We start from the raw sequence: 14671 nt of genomic DNA, 5'->3' as shown, positions 1-14671 counted from the left end.
CTTGGGCTTTGCAACTCTGGAGATGAAGCATTCAAGCTCTTTGGTAGCAAACTCCTGGAATTTTCTAGAAGAATGAAATGCATCCCATCCTCACATGCGTGACCTTTGAGACTCATGGATAGTTCTAGAGCTGAGAACCACTTCTGACTCGTGTGTTTCCACGTTTTATGCTGAGCAGCTCTGGAATGGAGGAGGTTCTTAGAGGAAAGAAGGAAGTTTTAGATCACACCTACTTTACCTTGACATAGTTGAGTTGCCTTTTGGAATTTTCCCTTATGTTTCTCATTAGCTACTTCCTCAGGAGCTTATATACTGCAAGCGTATGTGGTAAAGTTTCATTTGAAACTACAGGAACTCCTTTGCTGACCTATTCTGGCTGTTTCTAATGTTTCTTGGCTCCGTGCTTCCGAGGACCCCATGGGAAATCTTGGCAGAACACCCTGTTTTACGTCAATACGGACTGCCTCTCTCAACTTCCCTTTGCATTGAATTTTCTCTTTGTTGTCACTTTTTATGCCCTTCCTCCTTCTTGTCCTAAAGAGAGACCCTCCAGCCTTCTCCACGGTGCCATTGATCCCACACTGTCCGTCGGGAGGTTGGCCCCACCATTTCCGTGTACTTCTCTGGCCTCTTTGTCGCTTTCCCCATTGGCTTCTTTTCTCAGCTAGACAGCTGCTCGCATTTCCCATCCTATTTAGAAAGTGGTAACAAACGCACAAAACCCCCAAACTCCGACACTTTCTTTGGATCCTTATTTCTTCCTCAACATTCTATGTGTTGTTTTTTTCTTCTTCCCCACAGTTAACTTTTTTTGCAATTTCTGTGTATTTTCCTGTTTTCACTGATGTGTCCTTTTGATGGAGAGATTGAGGTTACAAAGTTGGGAGCCTGTGCTAGCATGAAGTCTAGGGTGTCTCGTACCTAGAGCAGTTAGGGATGGGAGAGAGAGATGAGGTTTCAGCAAGGTGGGAAGCGGATTTTCCGAATGATTTTCCCAGGCATTTTGCTGGACACCCAATGGTCCCAAGTGGGCTCTAATTCTGGGTACATCTGGCCAGATGCAGTGAGAATGTGCTTTGGTGTAAGCCCTCGTTAGCTGGTTGGTTTATTTGTTAGGCACTGGAGGAAGGGGCAGTTTTCTGGAGAAAAAGTATGATCCTTACCTTAGTAAGTAAGCCAGGAGTAGTTGTTGTTGTTGTTGTTGTTGTTGTTTTTTAAGATTTTGTTTATTCATTTGAGAGAGAGAAACAGCACAAGTGGGGTGAGGGGCAGAGGAAGAAGGAGAAGCAGACTCCCCACTGAATTGGGAGCCCAACATGGGGCTCGATCCCAGGACCCTGAGATCATGACCTGAGCCAAAGGCAGGCACTTAACCATCTGAGCCACCCAGGCGCCCCGGGAGTTCTTCCTTCACAGAAAATGCCCCCAAGATAGTCGTTGGGATGTATTCAGTTTTGTGCGTTTATTTTATTTTGAGTGTTAAGGCTTCTGGCATTTAGTCAGATTTAAGGGTCTCAGTGACCTTGAGTGTTTAGTCCAGCCCAGGACTGGTGAGTCTTCCGGTAAAGTGGGAGAAACATCAGGCTGAGATTACCATCAGGATGAGCCAATCGAGGAATCCATTAATGGACTAAAAGAGCACACCCCCATTTTTTTTTTGTATTGAGAGGGGAGTGTCACCGCACAGGCCATGTGTCTCCAAGACAGCATTTTGCAAACAGGAGCCATAGCGACCAGTTTCAAACAGTCACTTGACCATTACCCTCCTGCTGGAGTAATTTATGTCAGGGAGGAGATAAGCTTATCAGTTTTATCAGAAGCCCCTTAGGGAAGGGGGAGCTAGTTTACAAACATACCACAGAGCTGTCACACAGTAGAAAACTTGATGACATCATGGATGAAACTGGTGGCGTGCTCCTCCAGATATGATTTAAGGAGAAAATCAGCTAGTTTTATCGATGGAATGTTTTCCATCTCAGAATCAGGGGAACGAAAGTCCGGAAAGGTTCAGTGAAATATCCTGGACAAAGTTCATGGTGATATAGCTTTTCAGCTGAGTTTTATCTCCTGATAGATCTTAGGTCATGTCACAGTAATTCCCAGTAAACAGCTTTATAACCTGCGTTTGTTATCTTGGGGCACAGGAGTAGAAAGGCTGCACGGAGGATTTAACCCAGACCTTTTACTTCTGGGTCCCAGATTTTATATGTAGCCTGGACACGGGTCAGCAGTAATCCCGCTACGAGCTAGTGGGAATAGACCTCTGATGAGAAGTAACTGCAATCGAAGGACTGAATACTGTCATATTACATGGGAAAGCTGACTGCTCACGTCTGTAAAGCTCCATGTATCTGGACAGGGGCCTTGAAATGGAGGAAGTAATATTTAGCCCACGCAGCTGTCCTGATCATTACATTAAGAGTTTATGTGCGAAGCGGAGCCCCATGCCTTGCGTGTAATAACTTCTCAATAAGTATTCATTGCTTTTATTATTCTCACGAGCAGGTACTTGTTAATAAGGAAGCACCTGCCAAAAACAGCAGCGTAGCTTGACCTGGCAATTTCCAGCGTCTGTTTATCCAACACGTTTTTATCCACAGACGCTGTATACATTGCTTCGCTCGTGTTTCCGCCAAGGTCAATACTGATACTCCCGTCTTAATGTTGAGGTTTGGATGAATCCCTTCTCAAGGTTTTACAGCTAATGAGTGCCGTGCTTGGACCCTGCCCGTTCACCCTCCTTTTTACAGGGTCATGTGGAGTTGTTTTCCAACCAACCCTATATAACTTGGTGGGACGGGCCCCTCCCCCAGTCCTTCTCGCTGCTTTCCAATAATAAAGGCTTGTGAGAATTGCCATCAATAGTATTCAGTTGAAGTCAATCCAGTAAGAATCTCTGAGTTAAAGTTTTATAAAATTAGTGTATCCAGGGATCATTTAAAATTATCTCGTCATCGTTTTGGTAAGCCATTAAAGCCAGCTTAGGGAATTTGCATAGGTAACAGTGTGTATGAGACATCACAGAGCGTATTCATTCATTTATTTTTCTTTTTAAAGATTTTATTTATTTGAGAGAGAGAGTGCATGAGTACAAGCAGGGGGAAGGGCAGAGGGAGAAGGAGAGAGAGAGAGAGAGAGAAGCAGATTCCCCACTGAGCAGGAAGCAGGATGCGGGGCCGGATGCTAGGACCCTGAGATCATGACCTGGGCCGAAGGCAGACACTCAGCCCACTGAGCCACCCAGGTGCCCCCACAGAGCATATTTAATTTACACGTTTGACTCACATTTCTGATAACATAGGTAGGTAGAATGTTCCCCTGGTGCAGTGAGGAATTTATATACTTTTTTTTGGGTGCTGAGTCTTGGAGATTAACTGATTTACATGTTTCAAGGTGACTGCCTGGAACAATTTCTAGGCTTATTACCCAAGACTAGAGAACTTTGACAGCCTGACTTACAGCAGGGCCTGAAGCAATACTTGTTAATTACGGTGACAATGGTTTATCCAGGAGTAAAAAAAACGGGAGGGCCTAAGTCTTTCTATAGAACTGTGGAATTTTCCCTTCAGGGTCCTCAAGATCTGAAATATTTAGGATTGAAGTATGAGTAGATTTGCATAAAAAAAACTCTGCTTTGAACTTAAGTTGTTTGCTTTTGTAAATTAGCATTCTTTTCTCAGAAAATCACATTTAAGTGTTGTGGTTTTCTCAAAGCTCTTGGTCTTTGTTTTTTAGTTGACTGTTATGAACCTCTCACCTGGAGTGTCCCCAGTGGGAGATGCACAAAGCCACGAGAGTACAGGGAGACCAAAAGGCAGAGCCCACCCCAGTCTTTGCCAGGCTGTGGTTCGCAAAACATGACTCTCAGGACCATCCAGCCTCCCTGGAAAGGTGATTAGATATTGCAGAAACGGCCGTGGTGCAGAGGGTTATACTGAACTTTTTTTTTTTTTTTTAAGATTTTATTTATTTATTTGACAGAGATAGAGACAGCCAGCGAGAGAGGGAACACAAGCAGGGGGAGTGGGAGAGGAAGAAGCAGGCTCACAGCGGAGGAGCCTGATGTGGGGCTCGATCCCATAACGCCGGGATCACGCCCTGAGCCGAAGGCAGACGCTTAACCGCTGTGCCACCCAGGCGCCCCTATACTGAACTTTTCCAGGCTGGAGGACTGGAGTGTCAAGGTGAAGCATCCTGCCATAGTTTTTTGATAATGCTTTGCCCATGCTTTCTTTACCGTCTTGTTTCTTGTTGGCAGGGGACATAAGGGATTCCAGAATGTGCCACAGGCCTGGGGAAAGAGCTGCATGTCTTAGTCTTCCTCTGAGATGTCATTGAGTTAGAAAGAACTGGAAGGAAGTCGGTATCTACATCTTCTTTGTTCTAGTGAAAGGCAGCCACCGAGGAGACAGACGGCCCCATCTACCCATACCCATTTCTTCTAGTTTGCAGTTTCTCAATGTTGCTTGTTTTGCCCCTTTTCTCGTCAAGTTAAGACCTTCTAGGTGTTTCTATCACCAGTGGCATTGTAGGATCACAGGATGCTTGGGAAGGTCAGTAGCAGATGCAGCTGAGAAGGAAATGAAGGGAGTGAAAATGAAGGGATAAAAGAAAGGAAAAAGGGAAAAGTGAGAAATATGTTTGGTCGGGAGTGCGGTAGCGTGGGTATGGTGGGAGAGACACTGGATACATTTTGAGAGATAATTTGATAAAATTCAGTATCCATTTCTTTCTTTTTTAAAAAAATCTTATGTGAGAGAGAGAGAGAATGAGTATAAGAAGGGGGAGCAGAGGGAAAGGAGAGAGAATCTTAAGCCGACTTCATGCTAAGCGCAGAGCCCGATGTGGGGCTCAATCCTAGGACCCTGAGAGTAGGACCTGAGCCGAGATCAGGACCTGAGCCGAAACGAATCCGACGCCCAATCGACTGAACCACACAGGTGCCCCTCCGTGTCCATTTCTAATAATTCACTGTATTAGTTTCTTGTTGCTGCTGTAACGATTAGTGCAAACTTGGTTGCTTAAAACAATAGAAATCTATTCTGTCACCCTTCTGAAGGCCAAAGTCTGAAATCAAGGTGTGGGCAGGCCAGGCCCCCTCCAGCGACTCTGCGAGATGATCCTTTCCTTGCCTCATGTAGCTTCGGGGAGCTGTCACATTCCTTGGCACCCCTCAGACTGTGGTTCCCCTACTCCAGGCTCTGCCTGCACATTCTCTGGGTGAGTCTAACCTCCCCTTTCATCTTTGTCCTAAGGGCACTTCTGATGGCATGTAGGGCCCAGCTGGATAATCCAGGATAATCTCCTTATCTCGAGATCCTTAATTTAATCACATCTACAAAATGTTACTGTGGTAACAGTCACAGGTGCCAAGGATTAGGATGTGGGCACATCTTGGGAGCCATTATTAGCCTACTTCACTCATTAAATGCGAATAGTTATATACTTCTTCTCCCAAACTGAATCTAAACCCAGCATAATTCTTTTAAGGTGGAAGCCTAGAAAGTTTTCTTTTTCTTGTTTTATAAATTTTTAAAATTTTATTTTAAGAACGCTTCATGCCCAGTGTGGGATCAAGAGTCACATGCTCCACTGACTGAGCTGGCCGGGAGCCCCTGAAAGAGTTTTTTTTTTTTTTTTTTAAGATTTTATTTTTATTTATTTGACAGAGACAGCCAGTGAGAGAGGGAACACAAGCAGGGGGAGTGGGAGAGGAAGAAGCAGGCTCCTAGCAGAGGAGCCTGATGTGGGGCTCGATCCCAGAACGCCGGGATCACGCTCTGAGCCGAAGGCAGACGCTTAACCGCTGTGCCACCCAGGCGCCCCCTGAAAGAGTTTTCTTAAAGTCAGGAGCAAGTGAAGATGTCTGCAGTAGCTGTCATACTTAATTATTTTTTGATATGGAAAACCAGTGAACTTATATAAGAGGTATACACAGTAAAAAGGTGTATGCGGAACCTGGCTGGCTCAGTTGGTGAAGTGTCTGACTCTTGATTTCGGCTCAGGTCCTGATCTCAGGGTCCTGGGGTCAATTCCCATGTCTGGCTCCGTGCTGGGTGTGGAGCCTGCTTGGAATTCTTTCTCTCTCCCTTCCTCTGTCCTTCCTTGCCCTTGTGCATGCTCTCACTCTTTAAAAAAAAAAAAAAGGTGTATCAAATTAATGGAGGAACAAATGGACAGATTAACAGGTGGTATTGGGACAACTATCTAGCCATTTAGGGAAGAGGAAACGATGTTCCTGCTTTATAAAAATACAGAGGCCATAAAGGAATGTAAAAATTTTTTAATTTTGTGTAATCCAAAAGGGAAATAACACCAAGTGTGTGTGTGTGTGTGTGTGTGTGTGTGTGTGTGTATGTATGTTGCAACACAAACTACTGAAGGGGTCATGTTTTCTCTTACAAATAAGAGAAATAATAATAATAATAATAATAATAATAACAGCAACAACAGTATAAAAATGAGCAACTATTTTGAACAGGCAGTTCATAGAAAAATACAGGTATCAGTAGACATATATAAATACTCAGCTTTATTAAATATTTTAAAAATGTGATTAAAAACAGTAAAGTACTCTTGTTTACTTATCAAATTGACAAAGATGAAAATTTTTGTTGAATACCAGGTGTTGTTGAGGGGTTATTTATTTCTTCCGTTTTCCATCAGGAGTTGAAGATGGTTCATGAGGAGCATATAATGCAGCAATTTAACATGGATAAAAAGTAAATGAGACCACCTGTGAGGGAGTCTTGCCAAGCAAAGAAGTCAGGTTGGAATCTGATCAAGCTCTAACTCACAGAGGAGTGTGTGTACCAATAGGGGATACAATTGGCAGAATCCAGTGGGAAACTTCATAGAATAAATGACCAGATTTCTTCGACAGAACAATTTCATGCAGAGGGAGGGGCGCACAGTAAGAAATGGAGAGAGAGCTCATAGATAAAGAGAGATACAGGAAACTGTATCAAGCAATCATAAAACATAGACCTAATTTTGATCCCGATTCAGACACCTTACAATTTAAAAATGTTTGAGATATTTATGAGCCCATTAGAATTTTGAACACTGAGTAGATATTAAGAAGTTACGTATTTGTTTACATGTAATAATGCTGTTGTGGTTATGATTTTTTTTTTAAATAGTCAATTTCAGAGGCTTGGTGTCTCAGTTAGTTGAGTGTCTAACTGAGAAGAGTTATAGAGATGAAGAACTCTTGGTTTCAGCTCAGGTCATGATCTCAGGGTCGTGGGATCGAGCCCCACGTCAGGCTCTGGACTCAGCATGGAGTCTACTTGAGATTCTCTCTCTCTCCCTCTGCTGTTTCCCGTCCTCCTACTCATGCTCTCTCTCTCTCTCTCAAATAAATAAATAAAATCTTTTTCTAAAAAATAGTCCATTTCTTTTGGAGATATATGATGAAATATTTATGGATGAAATGATTTGATGTCTGGGAGATGGGGTGGCTATAGATGAAACAGAACTGGCCATAGGTTGATATTTGTTGAGGCTGGGGAATGGGTTCATGTGGATTGATTATAACCGTCTTGTTTACTTTCTCATGTATTTAAGATGTTCCATAAAAAAGTGTTAGTAAAGCCACAAACAAAAAATACTTACTTGGACATGAATATGAATATGAGTCCCAGTTTGGCCCTAAGCTTTTTAGCCATCAACCCAAGGAAGGAAACAGAGAAAAACATTCACATCATCCACAGACAAAGACTGATCAGTTATACAGGAGGAGCCAACTCTTCTAATTACTGAGGACACCCATTTTTTCCCTAAGAGTCTTTATAAAAAGGGCATTATGTAAGGTAATGAAACACATCCTTACAGAGATGAATTTCCGAGGCCTCTTTTTAAGGTGTACCTTACCTCATGGGTCAATGGCATCATGGTAGAATGCAGCTCAACAGGAGAAATGGGGTGACATGGGGAGAGAGGCAGGATGGATTCTACATTGGTAACACTAAGAAGAGTTATAGAGATGAAGAACTCTGCCTGTGTATTTCTTTGCATGTCTTAGTCTTCATGCAACTTGGTTGAATCAGAGTTACTCCTCTGTAGTTTTCCTTGGCTAGAAGGGAGGTGATTGCAGGGCTCTTAAAAGTGTGACCTTGGACCAGGGGGGAAGTTAATCCACTTCTCCAAAAACCATAAAAATAAAAATTAAACCTTCTTACTCACTGTCTCTCTAAGTATTAAAAGAGAGTTTTCTGCAATTCAGTAGCTATTTAAAAAATCTTTATATTTTGGAAAATTTCAAACATATTCAAAGGTGCACGGTACAATGAGCCACCATGTATCCATCACTCAACTTTGACAATTACCAACTCACGGCTAATCTAATTTCATCTATATCTCCACCCCCCCAAGTCCCCTCCACCATATTCTTTTGAACAAACCCTACCATCCTATTATTTCATTTGGAGACATTTCAGTATTTATCTCTAAAATAGGAGTGCTAATTTTAAATCTAAACTAAAATTTAGTCCACCATTTTGAAAAGATCAAACACGTCGCTAAATTTCTTAGCAACCTGTTGCCATATTATAAAGTGGTATTTTATTTAACACCCATATGACTACATTTCCTTTCGATAAAGACTCGTGAATGAAGCAGCACAGAAATGAGGAAGATGAGGCAGACAGCGGGGATTCCCCACCTAACCACTGCCCGCCTCCTACCTTCACTCTGGGCCCAGACCACAAGTAAAGGGCACCGGCTGTGATTTGCTTTTAGGTTCTTTCAAGAACACTTAGTCAGCATCAAATTGTTAACATGACAAAACAGAGTTCAGCTCCACGCGGTCTAAAAAAAAAAAGAAAAAGAGCTTCGAACCCATGAGGCTGTAAGCGTCGTCCGCAGAGTGTTTTCATTCTTGAAAGTAGGACCATTTCAGGGTGAGTTGATGGAACACACCGGCTGATTTCTCTTGGACACGTCCAGCAATTCCTTGTGTGTTTCGCTGATTGTTCATTCAGGTCTCATTCCGTCAAAATGTTCTTGCCTTGACTGCCTTCCCTTCTCTTGCTCTTTTTGTTTCCCTGCCTCTCATTCAACTCTCTGTCGCCCCCAGATCTGCGTATTTCCTCCTCCCCCACCTCTACCTTTAGCTCCGTTCCTCTGCCTGAACTCTGTCACAGGTGCCCCCACATCTTGTATTTCACATGTCTGCACTGGAACTCCTTATCTGCCTTCTCCCCACCGCCCACCCCAATTGGCCTGACTTTCCTCTTTCACTTAATTTCATGTAGGTGAGGAAAAGCCAAATTACTACTGCGATTGCTGTGACCACCACTACTATTACTATTACTGCTTATCTTCTGATCTTCTGCACCTCTAATCCAGTAAATTCCCAGAGCCTCCGGGTTTTGTTTCCATGAAGTTTAAGCAGCCTATGTACCAGTCAGATGGCTGTGGTCGCTGCCTCTTAACTTCTTGGGTGTAGAGCTTGCCCGGTGCATGGATGTGACATGGGGGATGGCTTTGAAGAGGTCACAGTCCAGCGGAAGGCATGGGGGAGCAGATGGGTTCAGTCAATCAGTTGAGGAAGGGAGCCATTAAAGATATGTCCAGACTACTGCGATCACACAGATGGGGAACATTTATTCTGTGTGTTTTTATGGAAGGCTTCCTGGAGGAGAACGTGCTTGAGCTGAGTGTTACAGTTGACCAGTAGAGACAGGTGATAACAGAGTTCCAGGGAAAACATGAGCAAACACCTGGAAGCTTGAAACGCCAAGGTGTGTATGTATGGGTGTGTGTGTATGTGTGTGTGTGTGTGTGTGTGTGTGTCCACACTTTCAGAATATTTTGCAGATATTAGATTCATCTCGTTACATGATTTTTTTTGAAGTGCAGACATGACCTCCTCATGATCTCCTCAACGGAACAGCACAGAAGACTCCTCTTCTTAAATATGAAATTATAAAGATTATTATGAAGTTATTTAAAAATTTAAAGTTTCGGTCCTTCAGCCTTTGGCTCTAACCTATGCTTTCGGCTTTCTACCACCATCCTTCACTTTGTCTAAAGTAGACAATTCACAATTTCTTTGAATATACGACGGTGCCTTCTCACCACCACTGGGAGCTCATCCTTACTCTGCTTGGAATCTCACTGTTGTATTTCCATTTTCTGGTGGTCAAAATCCTACCCATTATTTAAAAAAAAAATTATAATGGAAACATTTAAATAGGGAAAAAGAAGACCTAAGAGTCCAATCAATCCTCATGTACCCTTAACTTCTACCAGTGATCAAAGGACCACCTAAAATACCACTTCTCCTGTGAGATCGTTCTTTTTTTCTTTTCCCTCTTCTGCTTTGAACCTCCTGTGCGTTCATGATGTGGTATTTGTCGTGTGTGTTACATATACTCTGATATTACAGGAACTGGTTTTTCTTATCCCATGACCCTTTCAAAGCGGAACCTGTAGCTTGATGACCTTTTTGCTCCTTGCAGTGTCTACTTTGGTGAATTATTAACAGTTTCGGCTCAAAGATAGAGATAGCCCAGTGGGGGGGCCTCATTTGGAATTTCCTCCCGGCCACAAAGAACTGATTGGTGATGGGGGAGGAAGCACCAGGAACTGGGCGGAAAGTGACCTTGTCGTCATAAAGAAAGAAGTGGTGAAAAGGGAGACACGTTACTTTGCCTGCACACAGATGTTTATAGGAGCTTTATTCATAGTTGCCAAAACTTGGAAGCAACAGGATGCCTGTCAGGAGATGAACGGATTAATGAACTGTGGCACATTCAGACCATGGAATATTACTCAATGCTAAAAAGAAATTTGCTATTAAGCTGTGAAAAGACATGGAAGAACCTTAAAGGAATATCACTAAGTGAAAGAAGCCAGTTGGTATGATTCCAATTATATGACGTTCGGGAAAAGGCAAAACTATGGAGACGGTAAAAAGCTATGAGTGGTTGCTAAGGGTTGAGGAGAGGGAGGGATGAATAGGCAGAGCACAGAGGGGTTTAGGACAGTGAAAATGCTCCGTGTGAGGCTATAATGATACCCACAGATGTCTGTATATGTCATATATGCCAGTATACGTTTGTCCAAACCCATAGAATGTACAACACCGGGAGTGAAGCCCGTTGTAAACTATGGGCTTTGGGGTGACCATGATGCATCCGTAAATTCATCAGTTGTAACCAGTGCACCACTCCGGGGGGGGGGGATGTTGATAGGGAGGCTATGCATGTGTGGGGGCCGGGGGAATAGGTGAAATCTCTGTACCTTCCCTTCAATTTTGCTGTGAACTAAAAACTGCTTTAGAAAAAAAAAAAAAAAAGCCCTTTATAACGAAAGGTACGGATTCGGAGGCCTCCCTCCCAGAGATCTTGAGTCTGGAAAGCCGAAATTGTTCCCATGGTCAGTGAGAAGCAAGAGAATATGGTTCCAAATTGATGAGATGTTTGAAAAATGTAATTTTAACATAAATAACATAAGAGAGGAAGAACAGAGGAGGACATCTGAAGAAACAAGCTACCCATACAGGGAACATTCTATTTAGCTCTTATTTTAAAAAATAGAAGCACAAAACATGGAAGGGAGAAAAGAAACTAGTATGTATTGAGCACCTGTTACATGTGAGACCCTGCTAGATGTCTTCACACATATGCCACATGAGCCTCTCAATGACCCAAGTTTCTCATCTCTCATCAGCAGGTGCGGAAACTGGGTTTAAGAAACGTTTTCAAGCTCCCCGTGTTAATAAGGGCCACAGCTGGGATTTAAAATGAGGTCTATTGGTGGTTAAGTTCGTGCTATTTCTACTCCAGTCTGTTTCTCTTTTCTTTTCTTTTCTTTTTTTTGAAGGGCTCAATACGAATGTTCAAAACAGTTGAGAAAAGAACAAATATTCAGTCAACAACTATTTAGGACATGCAGGCACTGAGCAGAATCGATGCCGTAATGGAACTTACATTGGGAAGATAGATACTAGACAAATCATCAATGCAGAAGTAAACACAGAAAGGGGACCATAAAGTCATGTGGGATTATGAGACACGGTATGAGGAATGTAGATGGAGGGCGGTTGTGAAGATCCGTTTGACACAGATTGGACATTTTTTAAAAAATGGCTTAAGTGATTAGTTTTTTTACTTACTGAGTTTTAAAGTTTTAATTCCAGTATAGTTAACGTACAGTGTCATATTAGTTTCGAGTGTGCAGTGCTGTGATTCGACAATTTTATACATTACCCGGAGCTCATCGCGACAGGTGCCCTCTTTCATCCCCATCACCTATTTCTCCCGTCCGCCGACCCACCTTCCTTGCGGTGACCATCAGTTTGTTCTTAGTTAAGAGTCTGTTTCTTGGTTTGTGCCTCTCTCTTCTTTTCCCCTTTGTTCATTTGTCTTGTTTCTCACATTCCACAAATGAGGGAAATCTCCGACTTACTTCACTTAGCATTATACTCTCTAGCTCCCTCCACGTTGTTACAAAGGGCAAGATTTCATTCTTTCGTGTGGGGGAATCATATTCCATTGTGTGTATATGTAAGCCACATCTTCTTTATCCTTTTATCTGTTGATAGACGCTTGGGCTGCTTCCATAATTAGGCTATTGTAAATAATGCTGTGATAAACACAGGGGTGCATGTATCCTTTCGAATGGGTGTTTTTGTATTCTTTAGGGAAATACCCGTAGTGCAAACTACTGGATCGTAGGGTGGTTCTATTTTTAGGGTTTTGAGGAACTTTCATACCATCTCCCGGAGTGGCTGCATCTGTTTGCATCCCCACCAACAGAGACAGAGTGGACATTTGAAACTAAAATGTCAGAGACTCAGTAAAGTGCACTGAGCTCTTCTGTGTGAGATGCTGGAATGTGAAAGCCGGAGGTGTGGACCATGACCCATAAGGAGTGTTCTGGAAGGTCTGGTTGGGTTCTACAGGGTGTGTGATTAAAGAGCCGGATATGGAAGTTTGGGTTCCTGTCCAGAAGAGGGCTCGAGCCTTCGAGGCAGAGGCAAGACAAAGACAAAGGCAAGGTCCCAGGACATCCATCTCTCTCCTTGAAATCGAAACGACTGCACATTTTAACATGAGCTCGTCAGCTTTCTTTCTCTAAATCTTATGTAATTCTGCAGAACGTTGGCATGCTGGCTGGAGTCTCAGTGGTGGGCGAGATCCAGTGGTTTGGGGGAACGGGAGCATCTGTGTCCCATCGCTGTGGCGAAGCCAGCTTCCTCCCTGCACTCCCTTCCCTCGGCCCTGCTCCGTGAGTTGCTTTGCGTCTGATCGTCGCCATTTAATAAAGTCTAATGACACTCCTCTCCTGATTTCGGTGCCAGCTACCCCTGGGACTTCAGCCTAGATGCGAGTATTAAGGAGAGGGCAGCCAAGGCCTCCAGGTTGCCAGTGACTTGGCTGGAAATCCCATTCACGTTGAGAAACAGATTTTGAAAATACGTTTGGCCCTGGAAGCAATGCCATCCTTTTGTAAAGCTGTGTCAATAATCATAAACCCTCATCATCATGCCCCTCCCAAGCTCTTGGCCAAGCTGACCAATAGTTAGGCGTCAGCATATCCTCATGATGCCACCTTCTTGACCCTGTGGGATTCTCTTGCTGTTTGGGTTGGCACAGCAGTGCCGTCTTCTGTTTTATGTAATAAGGCACATGAGAGACGCTCTTTGTACATCGCCTGTCTGCGTGGGTACTGAGCAAGAGGTCTTGTGTACCCCATCATTTTTGGTATGGTCCACGCTAGCGAACATTTCTGCGGCCTGGGCCGTGTTTGCTAACTCTTGGCAAGGTTTTGATTTTCCGGGGCCATTTTGCTCCCAGCCAGGATTATAATGACCCAGCTTTGGTTTAAGATGAATTTTGCAAATATATGTGTGTGGTGGGGCTGCATTTTCAGAGGAAACAAGCATGGGTGGGGCGCGGGGCTGATGTAACGGAGCCCTGCAGATGCTCGCTCCGGCCAACGAGGCTTTCCCTCCGCAGAGCGTACCCACACGAGAGCAGAGCTGGTCGAGGTCTGTAGGAGCACACGGGAATTCTCGCCTTCTGAGAAGGTTGTTACTAGCATGGGACCCAACACGGAGCCTGTGTTCGGATATATTTTTTGTGTTTGCTTTAGACTCTCAGGGGAAATGGCCATTTCACATACTTGGGCACGTGGTTGTGTTATTTACATTGCTTGCCCCGCTTATTTTTTTATTTTTTTTTTTACGTGGTGTTAAATGTTAGCATCAGGTGTTGGCAGCCTTGCTGGGAGAACAGATTGCTTTGAAATAAACACAGCTGGAACACTGACCACATATTGTTTTTCTTTCTTTTAAGACATGAAAGGGGCGTTTATGGAGAGGCTGGAAAAGGCAGCACTGTCCAGAATTACTTTATAGATGTGTTTTCTTCCAAGTCTGGTTAGCGATGAACGTCACGCCTCGGGGTCCAAATGGACCCACTTTCCTTGTTTCTTTGTGAAGTTGTGGTTTGCTGGGAACAATAGACTCGGAGAGGTTTGCTGTAACCCGCACTTGGGAGGGTGGAGTCTATTCAGCGCTGCTTCTCTCTGCCGAAGTGTGGTCTTCAGAGCGGAGCAAAGAATGCCCTGTGTGTGGTGTTCTTCTGCGAGCCTTGCTTGCAGCCTGGAAAACCTCATCAGAGTCACCCCTGGCCTCTTACTGGGCTCCTCTTTCAGG

The 14671-nt window shown here is 43.7% G+C and overlaps 1 protein-coding gene across 5 annotated transcripts in view; it reads left to right on the top strand.

The window, feature by feature from the left end:
• Positions 1–14671, top strand: part of MAP2K6 (mitogen-activated protein kinase kinase 6) — a 115164-nt gene that overhangs the window by 54415 nt on the left and 46078 nt on the right. Inside the window, exon 1 of one of the 5 annotated variants that reach the window (XR_006411033.3) lies at positions 10511–10916. The exons of 2 other annotated variants lie outside the window; for them this stretch is intronic. Coding sequence is in view for 1 of the 3 variants with exons in the window: in XM_044389102.3 (XP_044245037.2) it covers positions 10883–10916 (34 nt within the window). In the remaining 2 variants the exon portion in view is untranslated. Of the gene's footprint in view, positions 1–10510; positions 10917–14671 lie in introns of those variants that run through there. 2 more of the 5 variants (XM_044389103.3, XM_044389102.3) reach the window with 2 other exon arrangements.

The sequence above is a fragment of the Ursus arctos genome, unplaced genomic scaffold, assembly GCF_023065955.2.
Source record: "Ursus arctos isolate Adak ecotype North America unplaced genomic scaffold, UrsArc2.0 scaffold_24, whole genome shotgun sequence".
NCBI lineage: Eukaryota > Metazoa > Chordata > Mammalia > Carnivora > Ursidae > Ursus > Ursus arctos.
The sequence above is the reverse complement of the archived record's forward strand: the minus strand, read 5'-3'. Positions and strand labels throughout refer to the sequence as shown.